This window comes from Pituophis catenifer, unplaced genomic scaffold, assembly GCF_029215685.1.
Source record: "Pituophis catenifer annectens isolate HBS135680 unplaced genomic scaffold, rPitCat1.0.hap2 SCAF_8, whole genome shotgun sequence".
NCBI classification, from domain to species: domain Eukaryota; kingdom Metazoa; phylum Chordata; class Lepidosauria; order Squamata; family Colubridae; genus Pituophis; species Pituophis catenifer.
In genome coordinates, this window is record NW_027256888.1 from 56142821 (window position 1) to 56168122 (window position 25302).

Sequence of the window (25302 nt, forward strand, 5' to 3'; positions counted from 1 at the left end):
TAAATCCATTCATTTATATTTAATTATAAAACATGCTATTTGTTACTTTGAAGTCATGTATTAAATGTTGTTTGCTATTTTTAACTGAAAGATATAATGTGGTACTTCGTAAGGTCCCGCAAGATCATATCCAACATTTTATGTCAACATTATGATACTTCAGGCTTACCTAGCCCAACATATTTTATGAAATGGCCAAAATAGAATAAATAAAATAATACTCTCCAGGTCATGGTTACTGATGATTGGTATTTGGAGGCATACTTCAGTAGACAAAACAAATAAGCTACAGTTTCTAGTGGTGATTAATATCTTTATGTTTCATGAAACATGAAGTATCAGAGGCCTTCATAACTTGCCATTAATTTATGGCTTTGGATGGCATAGTGCAAAAAAGTACTAAATGGCTAAGGATGAATTACTTAACTTTAAACTTAAAGTTTAAATTAAAATCATTTCTTATCTGGCCTCTGGTGACTTTTTTGGAGAAGTTTCTTCCTTGGTTCAAAAAAGTTTTACATTCCTGTTTTAAACTTCTAAGTTAATGACTGACAGTTTATGTTGGTGAGAAAAATTGCTGATCTTTTGCTGTTAGGATTTAATTGGATGCTCTCATATTATGGAAGTAAATATTTTCCTATTTAAATTATCCACAGCACATCTTTGGATGTCGGAGATGAACAGGCTAAGCCAAGGGTGGGAGTCAAGATGTCATCAATTTAGAGTTGCTATGCTCCCACAAGAGAACAAAGTCCAATCTCTCCATGAATTCTGTTGAGTCTTACCTAAGGCCAATTTGCCTTGACCATTAGTAGATCAGATTTTTGTGTATAGGTAGCATGAAATAAACTTGTAGTACTTTTGAACTCTATCCCGGCTCTGGATTCTTGCACCTGAAACTGTTCCATCTTATCTATCTTTTCAATAGTTAAAATGTATTGACTTTTTAAAAACAATTTTGATATTCAAGATTGGTGATTTATTTTTTAACTTTTGTGATAAATTCAGAAATAAAGAAAAATATAACAAATATTTATTGCATAGCTTATACAATTCAATATCAGTAAAATATTAGATTCAGTATTCGGAGGTCATGAATGTTATAGTGATTTTCGTAACATTAAACCGGTTAAGATTTAGTAGGCAGTTTTATGTGCAAGTTTCTTAGTCTTGAACTTACATCTTCATAGTGAAAGGCAGTAATAACAATAGCACTTAGATTTATATACCGCTTTACAGTGCTTTACACCATCTCTAAGCAGTTTGTAGAGTCAGCATATTGCCCACAACAATTTGGATCCTCATTTTACCCACCTCGGAAGGATGGAAGGCTGAGTCAGCCTTGAGCCTGGTGAGATTTCAACTGCCAAATTGCAGGCAGCTGGCAGGCAGAAGAAGTAGCTTGCAGTACTGCACTCTAACCGCTGCGCCAACATGGCTCATTGTAATAATTAAAAATGTATGCAAAACTGCTTGAATTGAAATGATTTTGATGGAGTTTTTTAAAAAAATGTTTTATGTATTTTTATTTTGTCAATGCTGAAGAAATAGCCTGTAATAGAGATAGTGGAAAGTCATTAAATGATTTATAGACTGAAGTAAGGCATGTTGGGAAGGATATTTTAGAGATCTGTAGGGATACGAGAGTGACAAACTGCAGATTAGAATTTAAAAACCTGCTAAAAGCCTTTATTTCCAATTAAAAATAATTAAAAAATTGCTTGGGCTGCACAGGGGGGCACATAGCTACGGGGTTGGTGGGTGCCCTGAAATCCATCCTCCGTTTTTTAATTTTTAATTTTAATAATTTTTGTTTCTAATTGCTTTTTATTAAAATGTTTATATATAACTTTTATGCTTTTATGTATATTTGTACACTGATTGGAGTAACTCTCTGAGGGAGATGAGTAGTTTCTAAATGTGTTGTAAAATTTCTGGAAAATGTTACTTTTGCAAATGCAGATGTTGGACCTAGAGAAAATTTAAAATATGGATGTGGTTTACTCATCAAGTTCAGCTTCTTTAAATATATGTTTAAATTGCACAGTGGGAAAGTAAATGCTTATTTATTATTTCAGGTATATCCTTCTCTTTCTCTTTCCATTTTTAGGTGGCACATTCTTTGATTCGTAACCAGCTTGTGAATTACATTTACAATGGATTTTTGGTCCCAGTTATGGCCCCAGCTCTCCATAAGGTTAGTGATAAATAATACATTTTAGTCAATGAATCATAAAGCTAAATTAATATAAATTCAATATTTGGGCTTTGAATTTGGTGGAGAATACAAAAGCAGAGAATCATTTTGGTGTAGTGGTCATGCATGAGGTTAGAAACCAGGAGACTGTGAGTTCTAGCCCTGCCTTGCTCACAAAGCCTGCTTGGGTGATCTTGGCCTATCATTTTCTCTCAGCCCTAGAACAGGAGTGTCAAACTTGATTTCATTGAGGGCCGCATCAGGGTTGTGTTTGACCTCGGGGGTGGGTGTGTTTGGCCAGCTTGAGGTCACTCATGTCGGAGGTGCCTATGATGGCACTCTGTCAGCGAAAATGGGCTCCCGAGCTCTGTTTTCAGCCACGACAAACTTCTGCAGCCCTCTGCCAGTGAAAACAAAGCTTGGGGTGTATGTGCATGTGGTTTCCCCAAGCTCCATTTTCACTGGCAGAGGACTGCAGGAGGCCATCGTGACCAAAAACGGAGTTGGCAGAGGCACTACGTGTCGTTCCTTTGCTGTTTCTAGGGCAGCCCCGTGGGCCAGATCTAAGCAAACCCCTTGAGTTTGACACCTCTGATCTAGAAAGAAGGCAGTGGAAAACCTTGCTAAAAAAATTGCAGAGACTTGCCAGGCAGTTTCCAGGAACCTGATGCAATTTAATGGAAGGGGAAAAAAACAAAAGCAAAAAGTGACTTGTCTTCAGTAAAACAAAGTATTCTTTTAAAATTTGATGAATGAGATGTCAAGTAGATAATATCCCAATTCATAAGCTGGCATGTTTTTAATACAGAGGCTTTTAATATATTTTTTGGCAACAATGCAGATATACTGCATTATAGCAGTAATGTGTAATTTCATTATGCAAGAGGCTTGACTAACACAACCTGGATTACAGGAGTAAGAAAAAAAATGAACCGAATATGAAAAGTTTGTTCATACATAGGTTCATAATTCTACTTCCGGTCCTGATATTTCATTGATATGTTGAACTAAGGACAAATGTTTGTTTCACTTGAAGAATTTAATAAAACAGGCATTCACTTTTAACTGAATGTTTCCATTTATATGCAGAACTTTCATTAGCTCTTGATTATTGTGTAGTCTTTTATTCACTATAAGGGTACTGAAACCTTTCTTTGTTCCTAATAAAGCCTTTTTTTATATTTAGAAAAATATAATGGTATGTGGGTAAGTAATTCCCTCTGCCTTCTCTCTTTTAGTATTGTAAATCTTTTGTATACTTTTTTAAAGACTTGAAATAAATGAAAAATCATTTTAATAACTCGAATAATTAATTTTAAAATATATGGATCTTCTTGACAAAGGATTTCTTGACAAACTTCATTGTTAATTATGTTCTCATCTTTTTTCTCAACATGTTTTGAATCTATTGCCTAAATAAACATGTTGATCTCCAGATGGCGACCCATAAACATAACAAGATAGACGGGAAATTTAAATTAGAACCTAGCAGTTACCTCAAATGTAGATTGGTATTTCAAAATGTATTCTTATAGCATAAGCACTTTAGCTATTAAATGATGGAATGTTATAACAACTTATGAAAATATTTCGGGATAACTTGCTAGTCAGAACATTAATAAAAATCTTAATTTTGCTTATCTTACCTTCTAATTCTCAAAATCTGCTATGACATCCACTTATTAATTACTTTTTGTGGTCCTATTGTAATTGTAAGCCTATTGGATCCAAATAGATTGCATGCTTGTGTGCCTCCTAATACTGTTATGCCTGCAATCCAAACTTAATTTCTAGCCACACGTGACCAAATAAATAAAATTTAATTAGTGGAAAAACTTAGGTTTTTTACTCCAAAAACCAGAAAGGACTTAATATATATGAGCAGTATTTCAGAAATATTTGTAGAACATTTTTTATTTTATATATAATATATAAAGAAAGAATAAAATTTATGTTCCAATAGGTGGAATACAGAGGGACGCGGTAGTTCAGTGGCTAAGACGCTGAGCTTGTCGATAGAAAGGTCGGCAGTTCAGCGATTCGAATCCCTAGTACCGCGTAATGGGGTGAGCTCCCGTTACTTGTCCCAGCTTCTGCCAACCTAGCAGTTTGAAAGCACATAAAAAATGCAAGTAGAAAAATAGGGACCACCTTTGGTGGGAAGGTAACAGCATTCTGTGCGCCTTTGGCATTGAGTCATGCCGGCCACATGACCACGAAGACGTCTTCGGACAGTGCTGGCTCTTCGGCTTTGAAACGGAGATAAGCACCACCCCCTAGAGTCGGGAACAACTAGCACATATGTGTGAGGGGAACCTTTACCTTTACCTTTAGGTGGAATACCTTTTGTTCATCATTTCATTCTTGGAAAGTCAAATTACAAGTGAAATTACCAAGAAAGAAAAAACATACCAGCATTTTTTACATATAAAACTTTCTAAATTCAGAATATTATAAAACTTTCAAGTTCCTTGTATGAAATATTTTCACATCTTTAAAATGTCTTAATATGGGATAGAAGTGTACAACAAACCAGAGATGAGTGGTGTATGTGTGTGTATGTATATATGTATGCATGTACGTATCACACCTTTATTAAATGACGAACTACTGATAGGTGGTAAATATATCTAATACTCCATCCTCCTGCTCTTTTCTCCAGAAGAGGGAGAAAGGGGTTGGGCTTGAGAGACACCAAGTGGCCCAAGGTCACCCAACCGGCTTTTGTGACTTAAGGCAGGACTAGAACTCACAATCACCTGGTTTCTAACCTGATACTGTAACCACTGGACCAAACTTCCTCTTTTATCAGTTTGCCCCCATAATAACGGTACTGATTCACTGATATTGGTAGAGAGGATTTGTAGGAAGTGAAAGGGGTTTTGTAGCAATGGTGGGATTCAAATTTTTTTTACTACCGGTTCTGTGGGTGTGGCTTGGTGGGCGTGGCATGGCTTGGTGGGCATGGCTTGGTGGGTGTGACAGGGGAAGGATACTGTAAAATCTCCATTCCCACCCCACTCCATGGGAAAGATACTGTAAAATCCCCATTTCCTCCTGATTAGCTGGGATTTGGGAAGCAGAAAATAGATGGGGCGGGCCAGTCAGAGGTGGTATTTATCAATTCTCCGAACTATTCAAAATTTCCACTACTGGTTCTCCAGAACTGGTCAGAACCTGCTGAAACCCACCTCTATTTTGTAGATGAAAAAAGTGTATTCAGAGTAGCTACTACTAAGAGATTTTAATAAAAGTGATATGATTGCAATCTTACATTTTCCCCCCACACAAAATAGATAATACAATTTTCAGGGCTATTAACCTCTAATAATTTATTAAATAAAAAGTGGTCTCAGTTTATTATTTCCACACTCAGAGCAATTTTGAATGCACACTAGCTTTTATCATTAATTTTCTCTTTAAATACATTAGCTAGATAAGGTGAGTTTCTGCCACCTAGTGGACTTGAAGAAGAGCCACGATACAGCCTTGAACCCCAGGATTAAGATTATGTTTACTAAAGTAAGAATATAGATCTTCCTTTTTTGTTTAGTCCTTCTCCCCCAAATATTAATTAAAATCTACTCTGTCCTGGTGAGAGCCCAATAAAGTCTGTTTCAAGTTCTGGATGCAAAAACAAAAATCAACAAATAAAAGTAAACTTCTGATTATTACTGCTCAGAAAGGATAATGACAGTAGTAGGAAGTTTAAAGGATAGCTCCCAAATTAGTAAAAGATCTGAAATCCAAGGAATTGTTAAAGGTCTTTGTCTATTAAGCCTACAAAAAAAAAAAAGCTGATATAGCAGTCTTCAAATATCTTACAACAAGCAGTGATGGATTCTACTTACCTTTACTATCAGTTCGCATCGTGCCTATGCATGCGCAGATAGCTTCTGATGACGTCGGGTCAGTGGGCGGAGCCTTCTGCCAGTTTTACTACTGGTTCTATAGAACCAGTCCAAACCGGGGGCAACCCACCACTCACAAGGGTTGATATAAAGAAGGGGGAATGAATGGGGGAACATATTTGAGGGTCAGAATCAGAATTAATATAGACATTTATAGAAACAATGGGAGAGAATGGGCAGGTTGTCAGCCCCTGAATCAGGCTGTTATATGATGTGAGGAAACGTCTTTTGCTAGGAGTCTCAAACAGAACCAGAATAGTCATCTTTCTGTGCAATCTTTTACTCAGCATGGGGCTGGACTAGATTATTCTAGTGACATCTGAAAGACAACTTTTGGGATAGATCGCTTCTCTCTAACCTGTCCCCACGTGCTACAAAACTTTATTATAAAGGCATTTCTGATCAGTAATCCAAGCTGAGTCACTGTTGTCTCTGGCTAGCGCTTGTACATATGTATATTTTTAAAGATTTATTTCTCTGTTTTGGTCTGTCATGTCAACTAACTTAAATGAAAGAACACTTTAATATTGTGCTAATTTGAATAGAATTGTATGCCCCAGAAAGTGATGATGTAACAAGAAATTACTGTCAATGATAGAAATCTTTTTTTCATTAACTGTTAGAATTTTTGCTTGCTGAGAAATTTTTTCTGATACAGTGCAAGCTCAATTTAACTCAAAGGACAAACTGTCCATTATTTCCAGTTATTTGTTAAGTATGAAGTTACATCTTCATCTCTGTTTTCACCATTGTGTAAAAATGTAAATTCTTCTTTACCGAATAATTCTTTAATAGAAAAATGTAAATTCCTTCTTCTACTAATATATAGAATTTATGTAAATACATTATTATACAAATTATATAAATTAATATAAATGTTACTATTGCTGTATTTACATCACTATGGAAATTATGTAAATCATTACAGTTAAAGTATATTTCTTGGTAGTTCTGGACTTACAATCGGCAATTGGGGCCAGATTTCTGGTCGTAAGTTTTTTTATTCATAAATCAAGGCCCAATTTTAAGACATTTTTTGCAGCACCTGTTATTGATTAATTTTATATATTGCTTTAAGAAACATGTATTTGACCATTGTTTTTCAAAGATATTCTAGAAAGGTGTCTCTGGATTTTTTCATATGTTATTTCTACATTTTTATTTCTTGACTTTCCTTCTGATGATAATCAGGGCCTTGTAATCTTTGTAGTAAAATAGATTTTTCAGATGACGTTCTTCCTATTTGATTTGTTGGTTTGTAATATAACATATTACCTTCAATATTACTAGATCTCAAAGCCTCATACAAATTGCAACTATGCAGATACAGAATATTCCACGAGGAATATTTTTACATATTTTTAATAAGACTTCATTGGCAAAGATAACAGTTTATTCTCTAAGCTAAATTTAAATGCATATCCAAGCACCATGCAGTCCCAAGTAATTTTGCAAGAATGAAGTAAAAGCATTTTTTTTCTGCTGTACATTCTGTGCTATACCTCAGCAGTTGCTCCACTGCTAGAATGCTTATTGCATAAGTGTTTACTCTATTAGCAAGATTTTTAGGCACTGAGCTTCTACAAGTAATCTTATAAAATAATATATTTCCTGCAGAGAACATACTGTGCAGAACTTCAGTTAATGCTCCGCTGGTAAAATCTTTAAACTTCTATATCTTGGTGAATCTACTTATAAAGGAGGTTTAAACAGAAGTTTTAAAATGTCTGTAATTGGCAATATTTGCATGAGACCATAGTTTCTTTTGAATCTGAGGACTTGATTTCTGAACTTTTTATATGAGCATATCATTTGTATTTTTAATGAAGATAATGTCACAAAGATCAGTTCCAAAATTTAGCTTAGTTTACTTCACTAACTGCACTTTACATGGCTTAGAAGCCTTTTCAGTTGAGCAGGGTACCCGTTTTAGCTCCTGATACCTCTTCATAATAATTTTAACTTGTTGCAAAATAACATATTTTTTTACTACAAGCATAAACATCTACCACATGCGAATGAAATATATTAAGACGCGTATAACATAGATACATTTCTGTGGCATTTCCCTGCGGACATTTGAGTCTTGAGATTCAAAAGTGTCTAAATAGCGAATAGATCTTGGTATCTAAATAGCCAATATATTTATGTTCCACTATAGATAACTACTTTCTATCAATTGGCATATAGTGTATCAATGAAATGGTAGAATAAAGTGACGTAATTCATTTTTTCTAGATTTGCATTGCACTGTTGGATCCTTTAGACCCGAGTTCCCCAACCTTTCTAGCTTTGCGGACTGCCGGGTGGGTGAGAGAGGGGATAGTTCCACGTGCGTGGTGGGTAAGCGCAATGTGTGCTGCTCCATTTGTAGGAGTAGTGGGCACGTGCCTGTTGCTCACGCAAATAGAGCACACAGGCAAATGCTAGACTGCTGCTTATGGGAGTGGGGATGTGCGCGCGCGCGCACACACACACACACACACACACACACACACACACTCACTTGCCATTTCCGTTGCTCGGTTTTAAAAAGCTCAAGGTCTGGTAGTGGCTCAAGGTCAACCCGGTAGTTGAGGACCCCTACTTTAGCCAAAGGAAGAAATCAATGTATATATGTATTTTTAATTTAAAATCTGTGAGTTTATAAGAACTTCTTCTAGTTGTTAAATAATAGTTGGCTACATAGGGGCCAGAAAAATAAAGTAGGTTTTCATAAATTCCAATATTTATATATAATCTTGAACAATATGTTTAATAGTTTGCATATCAGCACCACAAATCTTTTCAGAAGAGCCACATTGTCATGATTTAGAAGGGAAAGTTTGAGAGTTTTGTAGAATATACTGTTTCTGAGACAATCATCGGGCTAATGAATAGCAGTTCCAAAATGGAATTTTTAAACGATCCCTAATTTATTTGCGACATGACTTTCATTCTTGATTTTCTAGCACAGTAATAAGGCCTTTTCGTTTTCATTTTTTAAATTTTATTTTTACGACTTTATAATCCCTTATTTTGGGGCAGTTGAATGGAGCTGAGCATTTATTGACTGGATTAAGTCATCACAATAAATAACCACACACTTGCTACAATGTAAAAAAGCTATATATACTGTTGTTATGACTGTGCTGAGTGTTACTGCTGTTTTTATCTTAGTGATATTCCTATGTTTATTTGTGTTATATTGTTTTTGTAATTTGTTTTTCATACTACTTTTTAAATTAATTTGTCAAGCACTCAGGATATTCCAAAAATTTAAACAAGTCTGAATTTTGGTATAGATTATAATAATTATTCGTTTTTAGGTGACAGTGGAAGAAGTGATGGCTACAACTGCATACCTAGATCTCTTTTTGCGGAGCGTTTCTGAGCCAGCCTTACTCAAGATATTTCTTCGTTTCATCCTTCTGCACCGTCATGAGAATGTACATATCCTGGACACTCTTGCAAGCCGGATAAATACTCCATTTCAGGTGAGCGGCTGGGGTATCTAGTCCGCTCTTTCTTGTTGTTGTTACTGAAATTGTTTTAGATATATATGCAACTTATAAACATTGATAAAGGAAATTTTTGAAAAACCCAAATGAAATCCATGTTTTCAGGACAACTATCTCATGCTACACAAGAAAAAAGGGAAGCAAAAGGAAAAAAATAAATTGAAATCTTATCACTTATATAATGAGTGTAACTCTGGTTTCATATAGATAAAATGTGGTATTAATATAGATAACAGGCCATTCATTGAAATTGAGTAAGTACCTATTATTTTCTGTTGCTTTCCGCTAGCTGTTCTATTAGTGCCCCCCTCATACAGGTTTAACAGCACAATTTGTACTCTGGCTTCTGCTAAACTACACTTATAACTAGTCCAGCATTTTGTTTCTTATAGCCAACTATTACTGTATTATGATCTGGAAACAGTCTTGTTTTAACAGAACCAAAAGTGTGGATAAATAACTCCTGTGTATATTATTTCTTAATTCTTGCATACTGGTTCCTTTTTAGAACTCTGAATGGCTTATGAAAAGGTCCCAATAGCCTTTCATACAAAGGTTAATCCTTACACAAACTCACATATAGCACTTCTCAATTTCAGTTAGGCCAGGGGTGGGCAACTATGGCCCTTTTATGACTTGTGGACTTCAACTCCCAGAATTCCTGAGCCAGCCATGTTAGCTCAGGAATTCTGGGAATTGAAGTCCACAAGTCATAAAAGGGCCATAGTTGCCCACCTCTGAGTTAGGCCAAGGTATTTTTTGAGTTTGAATGAGTACTTATTTTGAAAGAACTAAAAAACATAATGAGATACTAGGCAGTTCAGTTGCCTTGTTTAGTTTTCCTTTGGTGAAATGTATTTATGTTAGTTAAGAAAATGGCATTGTTCATAGTTGTTTGCTTCTTTATTTCTGTCTTTTACTTACTCAATAAAGTGGCAGTTCATTTGCAATCATGGAAAATGTCTAGATCAGGGCTGTCAAACTCCCGACCCACGGGCGTGATGCGTCACGCACTGGCCATGCCCACACTTGATTTAATAAAGGGGGGGAAGTCCCAATACATCACGTGATGCCGACGTGACGACGTGAGCTTGACACCTCAGGTCTAGATCATTTCTTAGCCTCAGCAAGTTTAAGATGTGTGAACTTCCAGTTCCCCAGCCAGAATCTTAAAAGTTGCTGAGGTTCAGAAACACTGTTCTAGATGGCTGCCATTTGGCAGTGGTAATTTCCCCCACCCACTTTATATATCCTAACTGTTGCCAAGGAAATCAGGAGTCCAGGCAGTTCAAATGAATATAAAAGTTTATTGCAAGCTTATGCTCTCTATGAGAATCCGAATTACTAACAGTCAAAGCAAATTGGCTGTAGACAAGAATCAACAAAATTCAAGGTCGGCTGGACTGAGATCTCTTTTGAGTGCGAAGGGACTCGAGACTGATGGTGCATTTGATTCCTCCCTCAGGCTTAGCCTGGTCATCTTCTACAATATTAGGACAACTGGTTCTTTTTCAGAATGGCCCTGAAAGATGAAAGCATTTGAGCAAACATAGTTACAGCATCCAGAACAGTATTAAGATAACTTTGTTGCTGAAAATGATTTGAAATTCAGAATAGTTGTACATGAAAAATAAATTTGAATAACAAGAAGATGACCTGCATGAATATAACTGAAATAAATGAGTAATTATAGAATAGGCTGTTTAATCTGATTCTAACCATACAAAATGTTTATAAACTATTTTTCTCTAAGTGACATTGAACATTTATCAAAATTCCAGATTTACAATGAATATTTTTAGACAGGGATGAGCAGCCTACAAGCTAAAGTCTAAATTTCCAACTTCCCATTTTGTGGCCTGACAAACAGTAATCAATAATCACCATCAAAATTTGGCAGCCAGACCAGTTCCTTTCAGTGCTATAATTTGCTGTATTTGTTTTCTTTTTGCCTTTAATAGGTTAAATATGGATATATCAAGCTTCTGTTAGGTTTGGTGCCTGTTTCTAATCTTGAAATTCTTCCAGCTCTCCTCATCTCAAAACTCAAATCTGCCAATAAAACAATATCATTTATACCATTGGCCACGAAAGAATGTGAATCATATCTAAAATTATGTTATTCATTTTTCTTCTGTCTTTCTACACCTCTTCCCAAGTATATTTGAGCCACACAAATTCATGCTTAAAAGTGTTTCCTGCCTCAGTTTCCCCTTGTCTTTGATTCTGGTGGGAAGTTGCTGAGAGATTTCTGTTTATTGCCTCTAGTCCAATCAAATTCAATGCAAACCTATTTTACATACTGCAGCCCTGTGTTTTAAAAAGTTCTTAATTTCAAGGGAAACTTGTTGAGAGATTTAACCTCTTTTAACTCTGATTCTAAATTTAAGCTAGGATGCTCAGGCATGGTATTTTGCATCTATTTGTAAAGTTTTTATGATACTGTTTATTTTATTATTTATTTAGCCTTGTGTCCAATTATTTTACTTACATCAAATCCTAAACTCTTCTTCCTTTCAATGAAAATAACCATAGAAATACAATAAACTTTAATTGTATAAATAATTAAAACAACCAAACAATTAATTCAAACAACAATACAATCACAAGTTGGCAATAAAATCAGCCATTCAGCAGTATAAAACTGATTTATTTTTTTTGTTACTTCATTAGACCATTTGGGGGGGGGGGTGTTTATAGCCGTTAAATACATAACACAGAATATATGTAGTTGCATAAAACACTAATGATACTGATTTTTTAAAAGTTTGAAATTATCTATATAATTTTTTTCACTAACCCAATTTTAGAGAAATAGATCTGAACTCTGAAGCTGACCTGACTGAAGCCATTTTGAGGCTTCAGTGTTGCCACACTGGAGCTGAGGGATAGGGGAGCGGGGAATAGAGATAGATGGGGTTTTGTAGCCAAAACAAAATACTTTCTCCTGGGAACCAAGGACTTCTCACAGCTGGTCCAAGAGAGGAGGAGTGATATTACCAGGCAACCGGATGGCACCTTAATTGGACCATGTGATTGTTTTGGGGAAGGGGAAAGTTTTTTTACTTCTAATTAGGTGAAAACCGCGGTAACCTTCAGAGTTGGTTTTCACAAGAACCCTGACATTAGAATTAAGTGGTCCATTTTCATGAAACCAAACACTTGTTTAGTATAATGTTGTTTGATCCAGTGTCATCAGTAATAATAATATCCACATGACCAGCTTGATTACTTCTTTGGATTGCCAGTATAAATAGAAATACAAGATATTACATCATCATCATCATCATCATCATCATCATCATCATCATCATCAATTTTATTTCTATACCGCCCTTCTCCCGAAGAACTCAGGGCGGTGTACAGCCTATTAAAGGCACAAAGACAGACATCAATTTAAAAATAATTAAAATTATTAAATAATTTCATCTCAGATTTAAAACCCAAATTTAAAACACCCAATTTAAAATCTTTATATTGATAGCCCAGCCTGGCGGAACAGCAGGGTCTTGAGGGCACAGCGGAATACACGGAGGTCGGAGATCTTACGCATTTCCGGGGGCAGTTCATTCCACAGGGCAAGGGCTCCCACAGAGAAGGCCCTCCCCCTGAGTGTTGCCTCTTCTGAGTAATTGTGGTATGTTACTTATGCCCCCAAAATAGCTAACATGGTAGCAGATTCCAATAGGATTCTGAAGCAGTAAATAAAAACATTTGCTTCAGTCTGCATTCCTGCCTCTCCCCTTGACACTTTATTTTGGGCAAAATAAATATGATTGAGGGTGGTATGTATGCACATACATATTCTGCAATGATTCCAGTTCCAAAGCAGATTTACTCTAAAACTCTCAGTTTCAACAGCCAAATTGCCAGTGTTGTCTTTGTTGAACTGTGTTGGTTTGATAAATAGTTTGGGTGTTATGAAGTATTGTTCTTTGGAATCATGCCGTAATAAATAAATGATGCTAAATGACTTGTTTGTTGTATAACTTAACCACAGGATTTATTTCTATGAATAGTTAACAGCAGAGATACCCAGGATTATGCTCATCCGTTGCCATATAAGCTGATTTATGTGGTAATTTTGGACCAGTCATTCTTTCTTGGTCCAATCTTACCTGACTAGATGGCTTTCAGGAAACATTAGATGGAGTCCAGCCCAGAATATGGGTGTGGCCCTTTTTTGTTTTTTCCATTCAGTCATGTCTGTTTTTCAGAGACTGCCATATTATGTTGCTTCAGTTATTTTGGCAAATTATTGCAGAAGTGGTTTGCCATTGCCTGAATCCTAGGGATGGGAGAAAATAACTGCTACAAGGTCATTCAGCTGGCATTACCCATTACACCCACTAACTAAACTGGCTTTTTAAGATGACCTGTAATTTTGATTAAATAAAATAGATATATACTGTCTACTATTAACATAGTTTTTCATATTAGAAATAACAGCCATTTTCAGTTTAAGATCCATATTTAAACAGAGCAAAATTGTCATGCTAATGTTCCAGCATATTGAACTTAATTACAGTTTAATTCTCTTTCAAATCATATCTCAGTTCTTTTCTTTTTCTTGCCCTTAGAATTATTTTTCCCATATCCCAGCATATATCTCTCTTTATCTTTGGTTTATGCTGTTAGGAGTACTAATTTAATTGTTCTGGAGATATGTAACAAAGTAAAACATTTATATAATTCCTTTCAAATGTACTGCAATTCAGTTTGGGTGCTATTTGCATGTATGGTTTTTTTCTTTTTTTTTACCTTGGAAAGGATGAAAAATCATGCATTCATATTGTGCTTGTCGTTTCCTAGCTTTGTGTGGTGTCCTTGGCATTGTTCAAAACACTTATCAGTTTGCATTGTGAAGATGTGATGTTGCAGCTAGTTTTAAGGTAAAGTCAAACTTTCCTTTCTGATATTACAGTGCAAATTACTGTGAAAATTGATATCTTGGGGTTACTTAATATATATATTGTTTGTTTGTTTGATTGATTCATTTTCTATAGCCACCCATCTCAGCCACATGACTTGGCTTACAATTCTAAAACAATAAAAACAATTGTTTTTATTGGGTATAGTTAAGGGTTTTACTAAGGGTGAAACAAAGTTGATATTGTACATGATAACAGCTGCAAGATTATTGATAGGTAAATATTGGAAGAATGAAGTTTTGCCCACGATTGAGGAATGGATTTTGAAGATGGCCAGTTTTGCAGAGATGGCGAAGATCTCAGCATTTTTAAAAGACTGTTCACAAGAGACTTATGAATGGGAATGGAAAAAGTGGATAGATTATGTTCAGAACAAATATCAAACTAGGAAGTACCAAATAGCTTTTAATTGAAAATAATATCTTAAGATAGAAATATTTTAGTGTAATGAAGATGAAAATTTACAAGGAGGAGGGAGGGGTTCAAGTTTTATATAAGTTTTATATCAAGGGGTTTTTTTTACCTGATATAAGTACATTGTGTGGAAGTCCGGGGGGAGGGGAGGGTTAGGGAGGGATAGGGAGGTTGGGAAGTTTGGGGTGGGCAGAGGGAGGGGGGGGGGAAAGGGGTGAAAATGTAATTGTAAAACTTTTGCAATTAAAAAAAAAACAATAAGAGTTAAAACAACTAAAACACCTAAAACAATAAGACCAACAACAAAAACTACATACAACATTTGAGGTAGTTAACTAAGTAGCAGTAAAGCCCTTAGTTAATGGGGCCCTTAATACATTCCATGCCCCAGGCCTGGGTAACATCTAAGTTTTTAAAGCTTATGAAAGACCGACAGGGTTGGGATCATTGTAAACTCTGAGGAGAGAATATTCCACAAAACAAGGGTTCCAGCAGAGAAGGCCTACCTTCTAATGATCAATTATACCATAGGCATAAATGCAAAATTCAGTATGTAGAAAAAAGGGGAATTTATTTAAAAACAGGACCTCTTAACTGGCTGAAAGAGGCTTATCAGAAATTTAAGAGAAGGGCAGGAAAGCATTGTTAGAAATTAAGCGACAAGGTTGAAAAGTTACATTTTCCTAAATTCACATAGCTGTTGAATGACCCAATTCACCTTTGTATGTACAGTAGGCAATATGTAATCTCATGTTTTAGTCCTTGTGCCTTCCAAAAGGAAAATGAGGTATCACTTACGTCCAGTCTTCATGCAGTTTTTCCTCCTGAGTTGGCCAGTTTTTGAAATTGGAGACACTATCTTCAGAAAGATGGGGGTGATTAATGGAAGGAACATATTTTAGAAGAGATTGGGAATCTGTTCTTCTCCTAATACTTTATGCTTTCCAGCCCATCTCCAGCTCAGGAAATACCTTGGCAGCACAAGAAAATGTTCCTTCATCATCATTTGATTGTCTATATAAGCTGGTGAAACAAAGCATTCCGCTTTTATTTTTGTCAACCCAATTGATTTGCAGTGATTAGCTAAATGGACACCATATATCTGTTTTTTTTCCAGGCCATGTTAAAGCTAATTAATTAGGTGGCATAATAATTACTCCAAGTTTGTAATCTTTTCCTGAAAAGATGAATAGGAGATACTGGATGAATAGGAACTATTCTGGATAACGTTAATCCTCTCCTCTTTGTTGCCTCGTCATGACCATAATGCCAAGTGAGACGTGATGCACCTGTTGCATTGAAACCACTGTCTTCAACCACAGTACAAGTTTCTTTTGATGCTCATCTTCCTGGCTGAGAGAAGTCATGGAAAATTCTCTAAAACCCATGTCCAAAGTCTATCTTGAATAGCTGCTTCACTTGGCCCACTATTAACGACTCAGGAAGTCACAGTATCCTGATACTTCTACCACCAAAAATGCAGTCTTTTATTTTATTTTTACATATCACAGGCATAGCATCTGCTCAGCAGCCTAATCTTTAGCTATTCTGTAAAAAAATGGTTTTGGGTGTGTTTTAATCTAAATAACAAATAAGGCACCCTTGATACTTTTTCTCTTTCTCTCTGCTATTTTAGTTTGATGATAGCCTCTTGTTGTTCTAGGTACCTGATACCCTGCAATCACATCATGATCAGCCAGAGACGAGCTGTGAAAGAGAGAGATTGGTATTCTGTATCTGCTGCTAAGCTGCTTGCCTTGACTCCTGTCTGTTGTTCAAGTGGCATTACTCTGACTTTTGAAAAGCAAGAAAAAGATTATATTCTCTGGAAAAAAAATAATCATGGGGAAGGTAAACATTGATCTGTTTTCTAAAAACACAATCCTTATATTAAGTTGAATTTGATTTTTTTTCCACACCAATATTCATATTTGGAAATGTTGTAGAAAATTAGTTTAGTCTACAAAGGAATTTGATTTACAAATTTAAGTAAAGGTAGTAATCAAACCCCTCTTAAAATGTATGCTGTATCTAGATAATCAATGGTAATTATACTTTTTTTGGGGGGTTTACGTGATTCACAAATCTTAAATGTAAAGATTTTAAATCTTATTTGTCTTATGCCTAGATTGGGATTAGTACTGCCCAGAACATGCCCCATTATTAGATACTTAATGTGAAAAACTCAAGCAACTATTTCTGGGGTCATAAAAGAACAATAAAGAGCTTATTTTAGTCAAGGAAAGGAAGACATATTTGTGGTCATTGTTGTTTTTGATTGACTTTTACACCTAAGAAAAGAATCATTTCATGTTCTATAACACATAGCAGAATAACTTGTCAGTCCCAAATTCTATTTAATGTGGGCTAAAAATACTTTCTTACCATATTTGTTTGCCATACAACACTAATTATTACTTTACAGAAAAAGAAACTTGTCCAAGAATTGATAACATTAAGAATGCCAAAAAATGGGCGAGAAGTTGTGTCATGTTTGATAGTCCAGATCCAGTGCTCTGTATTCCAATAATTCAGTATTTACGTATTGCCTCAATACACATGGATTCTGAGCTTTGCACAAGAACTCCAACTCGAAACCACATTAAAACATATAATGCTAATAAACATGGTTGCCTATAACCACAGAAAAGGTCCAGTAAAATGGCTTTTGGAACAAAAGAACTAGAGTTTATGTAACATTTGAGTTCATCCTTGAGAAAGTATACCTGGGTGGTTGCTAAGAGTCGGCATTGATTTAATGGCAAATAATATTTGGACTGAATCATGTCAAATTGTGCTATTGCATATTTGTGTGATTTTTGAGACACTGCGTAGATTATAGAATACATGTCTCTGAGGATGGGAAAGAGTACATTTTTAAGGACGCTGTTTCATTTTGCAGGACACACGGAAAAAAAAGCAATCATAAATGTGCCTCTGTATTTATTATCTGTTGTTTTTCCGTGGAACCATAGTTCCAGTGCTTTGTCACAAACATCTGATAGCATTATAGAGAGCTGAATGGATAGCATTTCCATTCAGCTTAACTTGCCTGTCTGGGTTTATTGTGATCATTAATGAAGATAGAAATATATGGGTTCTCAAGTTGAAAAATGGCACCTAAACAGAAAGATGTAAATCTCCTTTTCTGACTTAAGAAAAATGCAGCCATTTCCCTATGACAAAAAAAAAAAATCTCACCCATGCAAACCAATAAAACTCAAGCCAGTTGCTTGAAGCTTTCATATTTATTCTACAAGGGCATCATAAATATCTCAGGACAACTTGGTCATAGGTCGGCTGAAATAATTTATGGAAGTTTGTTGGAAATTTCCTGTATAGTGACTAGTGGCGTGAACTTTAACTTCTCATTGTTTTGTGTTTATGGTTTGACAATTTAGTCAGACAAAGAAATATTTCTTTATGATGAAAAATAATTCACTGAGTTTATTTAATGTCAGCAGTAAATGTTCTGGAGCTATCCAGTCATTCCACACCACAAAAGTATATTTTCTTTTGCCAGTATGCAAAACCTAATGACCTTTTATATTTTTATTAAATTTCATTTATTCCCTACAAAACAAAAGCAATTATTCTTGTTATACTTTGAGACTTATTGAGCCATTACACTTAAATAAGATTAAAGTTAGGATCATAAAAATTGATGTGCCACTTGGGCACTGCTCTACCATGCAGTTCTTCTATATTGTATCATGTTAAATACAGTAACTTATATAACAATGTTTTCCAAACTAGCCCCCTGCCAGAAGATTAGATTTTAACATTAGAATCCCACCATTGGATGCCCATTGTCAAGAATTTTGTAAGTAGAAATTGTCTCATATGCAGAGGTCCAGGTGAGACCTAAAGGGCTTATCCCTAGATAGGTAATAATAAACCTTAGAAAATAGAATTGGGTTCTTTTTATTTTGTCTCTTTCAGAAAAAAAAAAAGGCAGATGCCTCATTTTTCCAGCGGTAGGATGTGTTTTTGTAGCAGAAATACAGACCAGGATTTTATATTAATACACCACAAGGATTTTGATATGCAGGAGTTTACCTGCTGGCAATGCAGGTAATGCAAACTATTGGAGTAATTTGTTGAAAATCATATTTTGCAAAGGATACATTTGCAAGTATAAATAATAAGCAAAAATATAATAACCACAGTGCAAAACAAATAGGGAGAGGTTAGCTAACTTAGAGACAGTGTGACAGTTAATATTCTCTCTTTGAGCTCATTCAAATACTTAGCATCAATTCTGCATCTTGTTTAATTATACTATTTATTGATGTGATTTACAGCTGTGATACCCATGTAAACAGATGATTAATAATTATGTCTGAATGAAGATTAGTATTTCCCCTTAGTTCCCTGTAACTTTTTTGTTGCTGCATTGCAGATTCCACCGAAGAGCCCTCTAGGAAGAGCATTGCAGATTCCGCATGTATTGTGAAATATGGGAAAACTATTGATATCAGTTACCTGCAGTACCTTTGGGATGCTCAAACTCTCATACTGCACTGTATGAAAGATTGTGAAGTTTGGTCTGCTCCATATGATGGGGAAAATCCCAATCCATATACCTTTATCCAAGCTTTGGTTGAAGAAGATGGTAAAAGCCTAGATCAGCCTATTTTCCAACTGCAACACAGAACACCTAGTAATCATGTCTCTTCTCAGGTGAGACCACTGAGAGAAAAGACACAACTGGAGCTGGAATGGGATGATAGCTATGATACTGGGATCTCTCCAGATTCTGATACAGGATCTCCCCAGCATAATGACGAGTTTAATGCCCAACCTCCTGCAGAACCCCCAAAGCATATTCAAGAAATGAAGAAAAATGCTAACATGTTGATCAAAGGATCATACATAGAAGAATCAGACTTTCAGGATGATGTCATGGTTTATAGGCTATGCGCTGAAAAGGATGCACAGGAAGTAGACCGCTTAAAGGAGAAACCTTTAATATCAGAAGCTGCAGATGTAGACAATCCAGATGCTATCTCTACCAATGGTCCTCTAGAAAGTCCCACATCGGATTTAAACTTGGAGGAGCGCAATATGAAAAATTTAAATCTGATCCAACAAGCAAAAGATGAAACCCAAGGCAGCATTGACGAAACGACTCTGCAACCTGATTTGGAGCAGACATTGTCTTCCCCGGAAGGAGATCATAACACTAACATGAAGTTGTTGAGTCCTGACAGTGAAGATTTTATTTCCGAATGTGATAACATCATTAAAGAATTGGACTCAAACTCCTCAGGCTTTGTAGAACTGAAACTGCTGATTCCTGATCCAGTATCCCCTATTGAAGAGGAAGAAGATTTTGAAAACTTTTCAGCAGATACTCCATCAGCAGAAAGTGTGCCCTCTCCCTTTGGGGTAAAAGATGCCTGGCCCAGCAACCCTGCAAGAGTCCAGAATATCCCATTTACAGGTACAGTTTTCTAATTTATTAAGCCAATCACGCTATCTAAAATTCTAGATATGAATAACAGGTGTTGCTATATTATTTTGCATGTATACATTTTATTGTTCTCTTTGTTTAAAATAGAGATAGTCCTCGACTTACGACCACAGTTGAGCCCAAAATTTTCGTTGCTAAGTGAGTTTTGTCCCATTTTATGACTTTTCTTGCTGCATTTGTTAAGTGAATCACTGCAGTTGTTAAATTAGTAACCCGGTTGCTAAATTAAACTGGTCTCCCCAATGACTTTGCTTGTCAGAAGGTTGCAAAATGTGATCACATGACCTCAGGACACTGCAACTGTCATAATTGTGAATCAGTTGTCAAGCATCCAAATATAAATCACATAACCATAGGGATGCTGCAACGGTCATAAGTGTGAAAAATGGTCCCAGGTCACTTTTCAGTGCCGTTGTAACTTTGAACGGTCACTAAGTGAATTGTTGTAAATCGAGGACTACCTGCAGTCTACTTAATCATCTTGGATTTATATTTCCTGTATAGAAAATCTCTAATGGTGACATCATTTCGGGCTGTAGGCCTACATACTTTAAAAGAAAGACACATTTAATTATTAGTCTTAAATTATATGTTACATGTTCATAAGGAGAAATTGCTACAGAAAAAAACAGATTCTTAATTTAACAATTACTCCTCAAAGTATTAAATAGAAATTGAAAGAAGAAATTGTTTTTGCGTTCACGTTTTAGCACGTTTTAGATGGCAGCTCTGTTACCATGTGGTCAGCATTTGCCACAATCACCTCCACAGGGATTATGCTTTATCAGTGTGAATATTCTGTAGCAGGGGTGTGAAACTCAAGGTCCGCAAATCTGGCCCATGGGGTGCTTAGATCTGGCCCGTGGGGCCACCCTGGAAACAGCAAGGGACTGGCCTGCGGTGCCCATGTCAGTGAAAACAGAGCTCGCGCTCTGTTTTTGCTGGCAGAGGGTTGCAGGAGGCTGTCGCGGCTGAAACTGGAGCTCGGGAGCCCGTTTTCACTGGCAGAACGCTTAGGCACCCCCAACACGAGTGATGTCGAACTGGCCATGCCCACCCTGGCTCCCTGAGGTCAAACAAAACCCTGATGTGGCCCTCAATGAAATCGAGTTTGACACCCGTTCTGTAGGATTGCAGAATATTCCATCTGCTTTCAAGTGACACGTATCTTTCTTTCATAATGCAGCAAGTCACTTTGTAGCATCAGAAAGCATTTTTTAAATAGATTTTATAAGTTCTTGGAAAATACTCCAATATGAATGCCTCAAATCCTAGAGTTTAGATCTGTGATGTAAAACTCACCCAATAAAACCATCAACTGGAGAGAATTCCAGGCAGTCTTTTTCTTCACAGGTCACTGGATTCTTGCATCCATATGAGCCAAGAGCAGGGGTGTCAAACTCAATTTTGTTGTGGGTAGCATCAGGCCTGTGGTTAACTTCTGGGGGGGGGTCAGGCAAGTGTGGCCAACTGGGTGGGCGTGGTCAGCTTGCCGCCACTCCCCAAATTGCTGGCATGTTTCCTCTTCACATTGGATAGACTGGGCTGAAGCCACGCTGGCCCAATGTTTCCTCTTCGCACTGGGTAGACTGGGCTGAAGTGACGCAGGCCGGCTCCTTACATTTTCCAGGATGGCTGCACGGGTCTTGTGTTTGATACCCCTGGCCAAGAGCTTCTGTATGTTGATTAAAGATACTTAAGCAAATATACTGTCTGCCTTAGTTTAAAAATAAGTTTATATCCTGTTTCCCCAAAAATAAGACATCCCCTGATAATAAGACCAATCGAGCTTTTGAGCACATGCGCTAAAATAAGCCCCTCCCTGAAAATATTTAAATGCATGCACAGCCGGTCTCCACCATTTCCTCTGATTTCCTCCACGTGTCCCAAAATAATAAGACCTCCCAGAAAATAAGGCTCAGTTCTTATTTCGGGTTCAAACAATTATAAGACAGGATTTTATTTTCGGGGAAACACGGTAGTTACTTTTTAACTGTAACAGTAACAGAGTTGGAAGGGTCCTTGCAGGTCATCTAGTCCAACCCCCTGCTCTAGGGACATAGATATTTGTGAGATGTTTGTTGAGGTGTGACATGGTAGTTTTGAAATATGACTTATGGCAATGCTCTGATTGTTATTCTAGCAACCTTGTACTGTATGTTATTGCAAGGACAAAAAGATAAAAGGAACAAACAAATCTGGATGCATGCTTGAATCTTGTTTTGTTCCAAGGCATGAATGTTATAACCAACTAATTACCAACAGGAATAGATTGGCACACTTTTAAAAAAAGGAAAAAATTATTGAGAAGTAAAGAGACACAATAAGGGAATGATGTACAGTATTATATTACAGTGCTATCAGCAAGCATGTACTTCTGTTGTTGATTTCCATAATCTATTCAACCTGAATTTTTATTTCAACTTTCATAGATTCTATTAATCTTCACCCATTAGAGAAAACAGAAAGCAAACAGTAATTTTAATTTTTATAATGGTAGTAGATGGGTTGATTTTACAAACCTTAATTCAGTTTTGACAGGAGTATAATGTGGAAAGATTTCTTTGTATTGTATGACAAGTTTGTTATCTTTCTTTGATGTGTTCTAATAGTTGTTTTAAAATCTGCATTTATTCTATTCATCCTCTTTTTGGGCAATATATGGCAAGGCATTTTCTAATGACTATTCATCTATAAAATATGAATAAAAATAAAACTGTCTGCTAGTTTTATGGCAGAGCACAGGCACAATGGAGAGGATTCATTGTTCCTTTTCCACAGTATAATGTGGAAATAGAATTTGTCGGTCGGGGAATAAGCAGCAAGTATGGAACTGAGTGGACACGAATGCTTTCTACGTTTTGACTAATATAACATCTGTGCTTTTAATTATTTATAAAGTAATGCTCACTGCTCACTTACCTATTAACAAGGGCACAATTATCATTATAAAATGGGAATGTAATGTAACAAATACAACTTTTACTATGAATAGGAACCAAATAAGTTTTAAGACTGTACGGTGAGTTGTGGGTAACCTTTTTTTTTAATCTAATTTACTTTTTATTGCAAAAAGTACAAAACCTATAAATCTCTTTTTGTCACAATTGCTGGAAATTAGTTTAATAATAGGCTATTTGTATGTATCATAGTACAGGTAGTCCTCAACTTACGACAGTTTGTTTAGTGACTGTTCAAAGTTACAATAACAACACTGAAAAAAGTGACTTATGACCATTTTTCACACATTTTTCGCAGCATCCCTTCGGTCACTTGAATAAAATTTGGATGCTTGACAACTGACTCATATTTATGACGGTTGCAGTGTCCCGGGGTCATGCAATCCCCTTTTGCAACCTTCTGACAAGCAAAGTCAACGAGAAAAACAGATTCACTTAACAACTGTGGTACTAATTTAATAGTGATTCCCTTAACAAATGTGGCAAGAAAAGCCATAAAATGAGGGAAAACTCAGTTAACAAATTTCTCACTTAACATAAATTTTGGGCTCAGTTGTGGTCTTAAATCAAGGATTACCTGTAAATTTCTTCAGAAGCATTCCCATTCTGTCTGCAGTCATTCGTTCAGTGATCAAAGTTACATTGACACTGAATGAATGATGGTTATGACCAATCCTCAAAGGCTCAGCAGTTCCAGCTTCCCTGCAGTCAAGTGATTGTGATCTGGGTGCTTAGCAACAGCCTTACCCTTAGGATTAATTGCAGCACCCCTCAATCACGTGATCGCCATTTGTGACTTTCCCTGCCAATTTCCCCAGAAAGTCAACGGAGAAGCAGGAAACAAGGTTGCAAGTCACTGGGTTAAGTCTTCCCCACCTGTCCATCTCCCATACTTTTATGCTCACCACACTGCTTCACACTGTTGCACGTACCCTCTGGAGCTTCACTGCACCACCTTTATCCCCCCCCCCTTGCCCCCTTCCCCAATCATTGTAACACCTCCTGTGCAGTGGTGGGTTTCTACCGGTTTGCCCCGGTTCAGGAGAACTGGTAGTGGTGGCGGCGGGAGGCTCTGCCAACCCGCTCGGACATCATCATGGATGCTCTGCGTATGCACAGAAGGTTCTGCGCATGCACAGAAGCACCGTGTGCGAGCAAAACAAATGTGCGCATGTGCACGCTCCCAGTTCCGAACCGGTAGCGAAGATAAGTGGAACCCATTACTGCCTGTGCATCTTTGCACGTCCTCCCTGACCTTTGCCACAGTGGCACAGTGGTTAGAGTGCAGTATTGCAGGCTGTTTCTGCTGACTGCCGGCTGCCTGCAATTTGGTAGTTCAAATCTCACCACGGCTCAAGGTTGACTCAGCCTTCCATCCTTCCGAGGTGGGTAAAATGAGGACCCAGATTGTTGGGGGCAGTATGCTGACTCTGTAAACCGCTTAGAGAGGGCTGTAAAGCACAATGAAGCGGTATATAAGTCTAAGTGCTATTGCTGATTTTGGGCCTTAAAAAATAAGAGTCTCTGTTGGATGTTTGCACTGTTTACTTTGTCAAGGGACAAACATCACTTTTATGCTCTTGTCCAGGTCAGATTTTAAAATGGCTTAGAAATACTACCAGCTATCTATATCTATATTTGATATGTAATACATTTATTTTGGTCTTGAGTTTTATAGCAATAGCAATATCACTTAGACTTATATACCAATTCACAGTACTTTCCAGCCTTCTCTAAGCGGTTTACAGAGTCAGCATATTGCCCCCAACAATCTGGGTCCTCATTTTACCGACCTCGGAAGGATGGAAGGCTGAGTCAACCTTGAGCCTGGTGAGATTCGATCAGCCAAACTGCTGGCAGCCGGTGATCAGCAGAAGTAGCCTGCAGTACTGCACTCTAACCACTGTACCACC

At 36.7% G+C, this 25302-nt stretch overlaps 1 protein-coding gene across 1 annotated transcript in view; it reads left to right on the forward strand.

Annotated features, from left to right (window-relative positions):
- Positions 1 to 25302, forward strand: part of FHIP1A (FHF complex subunit HOOK interacting protein 1A) — a 45910-nt gene that overhangs the window by 10959 nt on the left and 9649 nt on the right. The window contains exons 4-8 of the mRNA XM_070948776.1: positions 2111 to 2197; positions 9417 to 9584; positions 14421 to 14500; positions 16617 to 16804; positions 19356 to 20399. Coding sequence (XP_070804877.1) covers positions 2111 to 2197; positions 9417 to 9584; positions 14421 to 14500; positions 16617 to 16804; positions 19356 to 20399 — 1567 coding nt within the window. The remainder of the gene's footprint in view (positions 1 to 2110; positions 2198 to 9416; positions 9585 to 14420; positions 14501 to 16616; positions 16805 to 19355; positions 20400 to 25302) is intronic.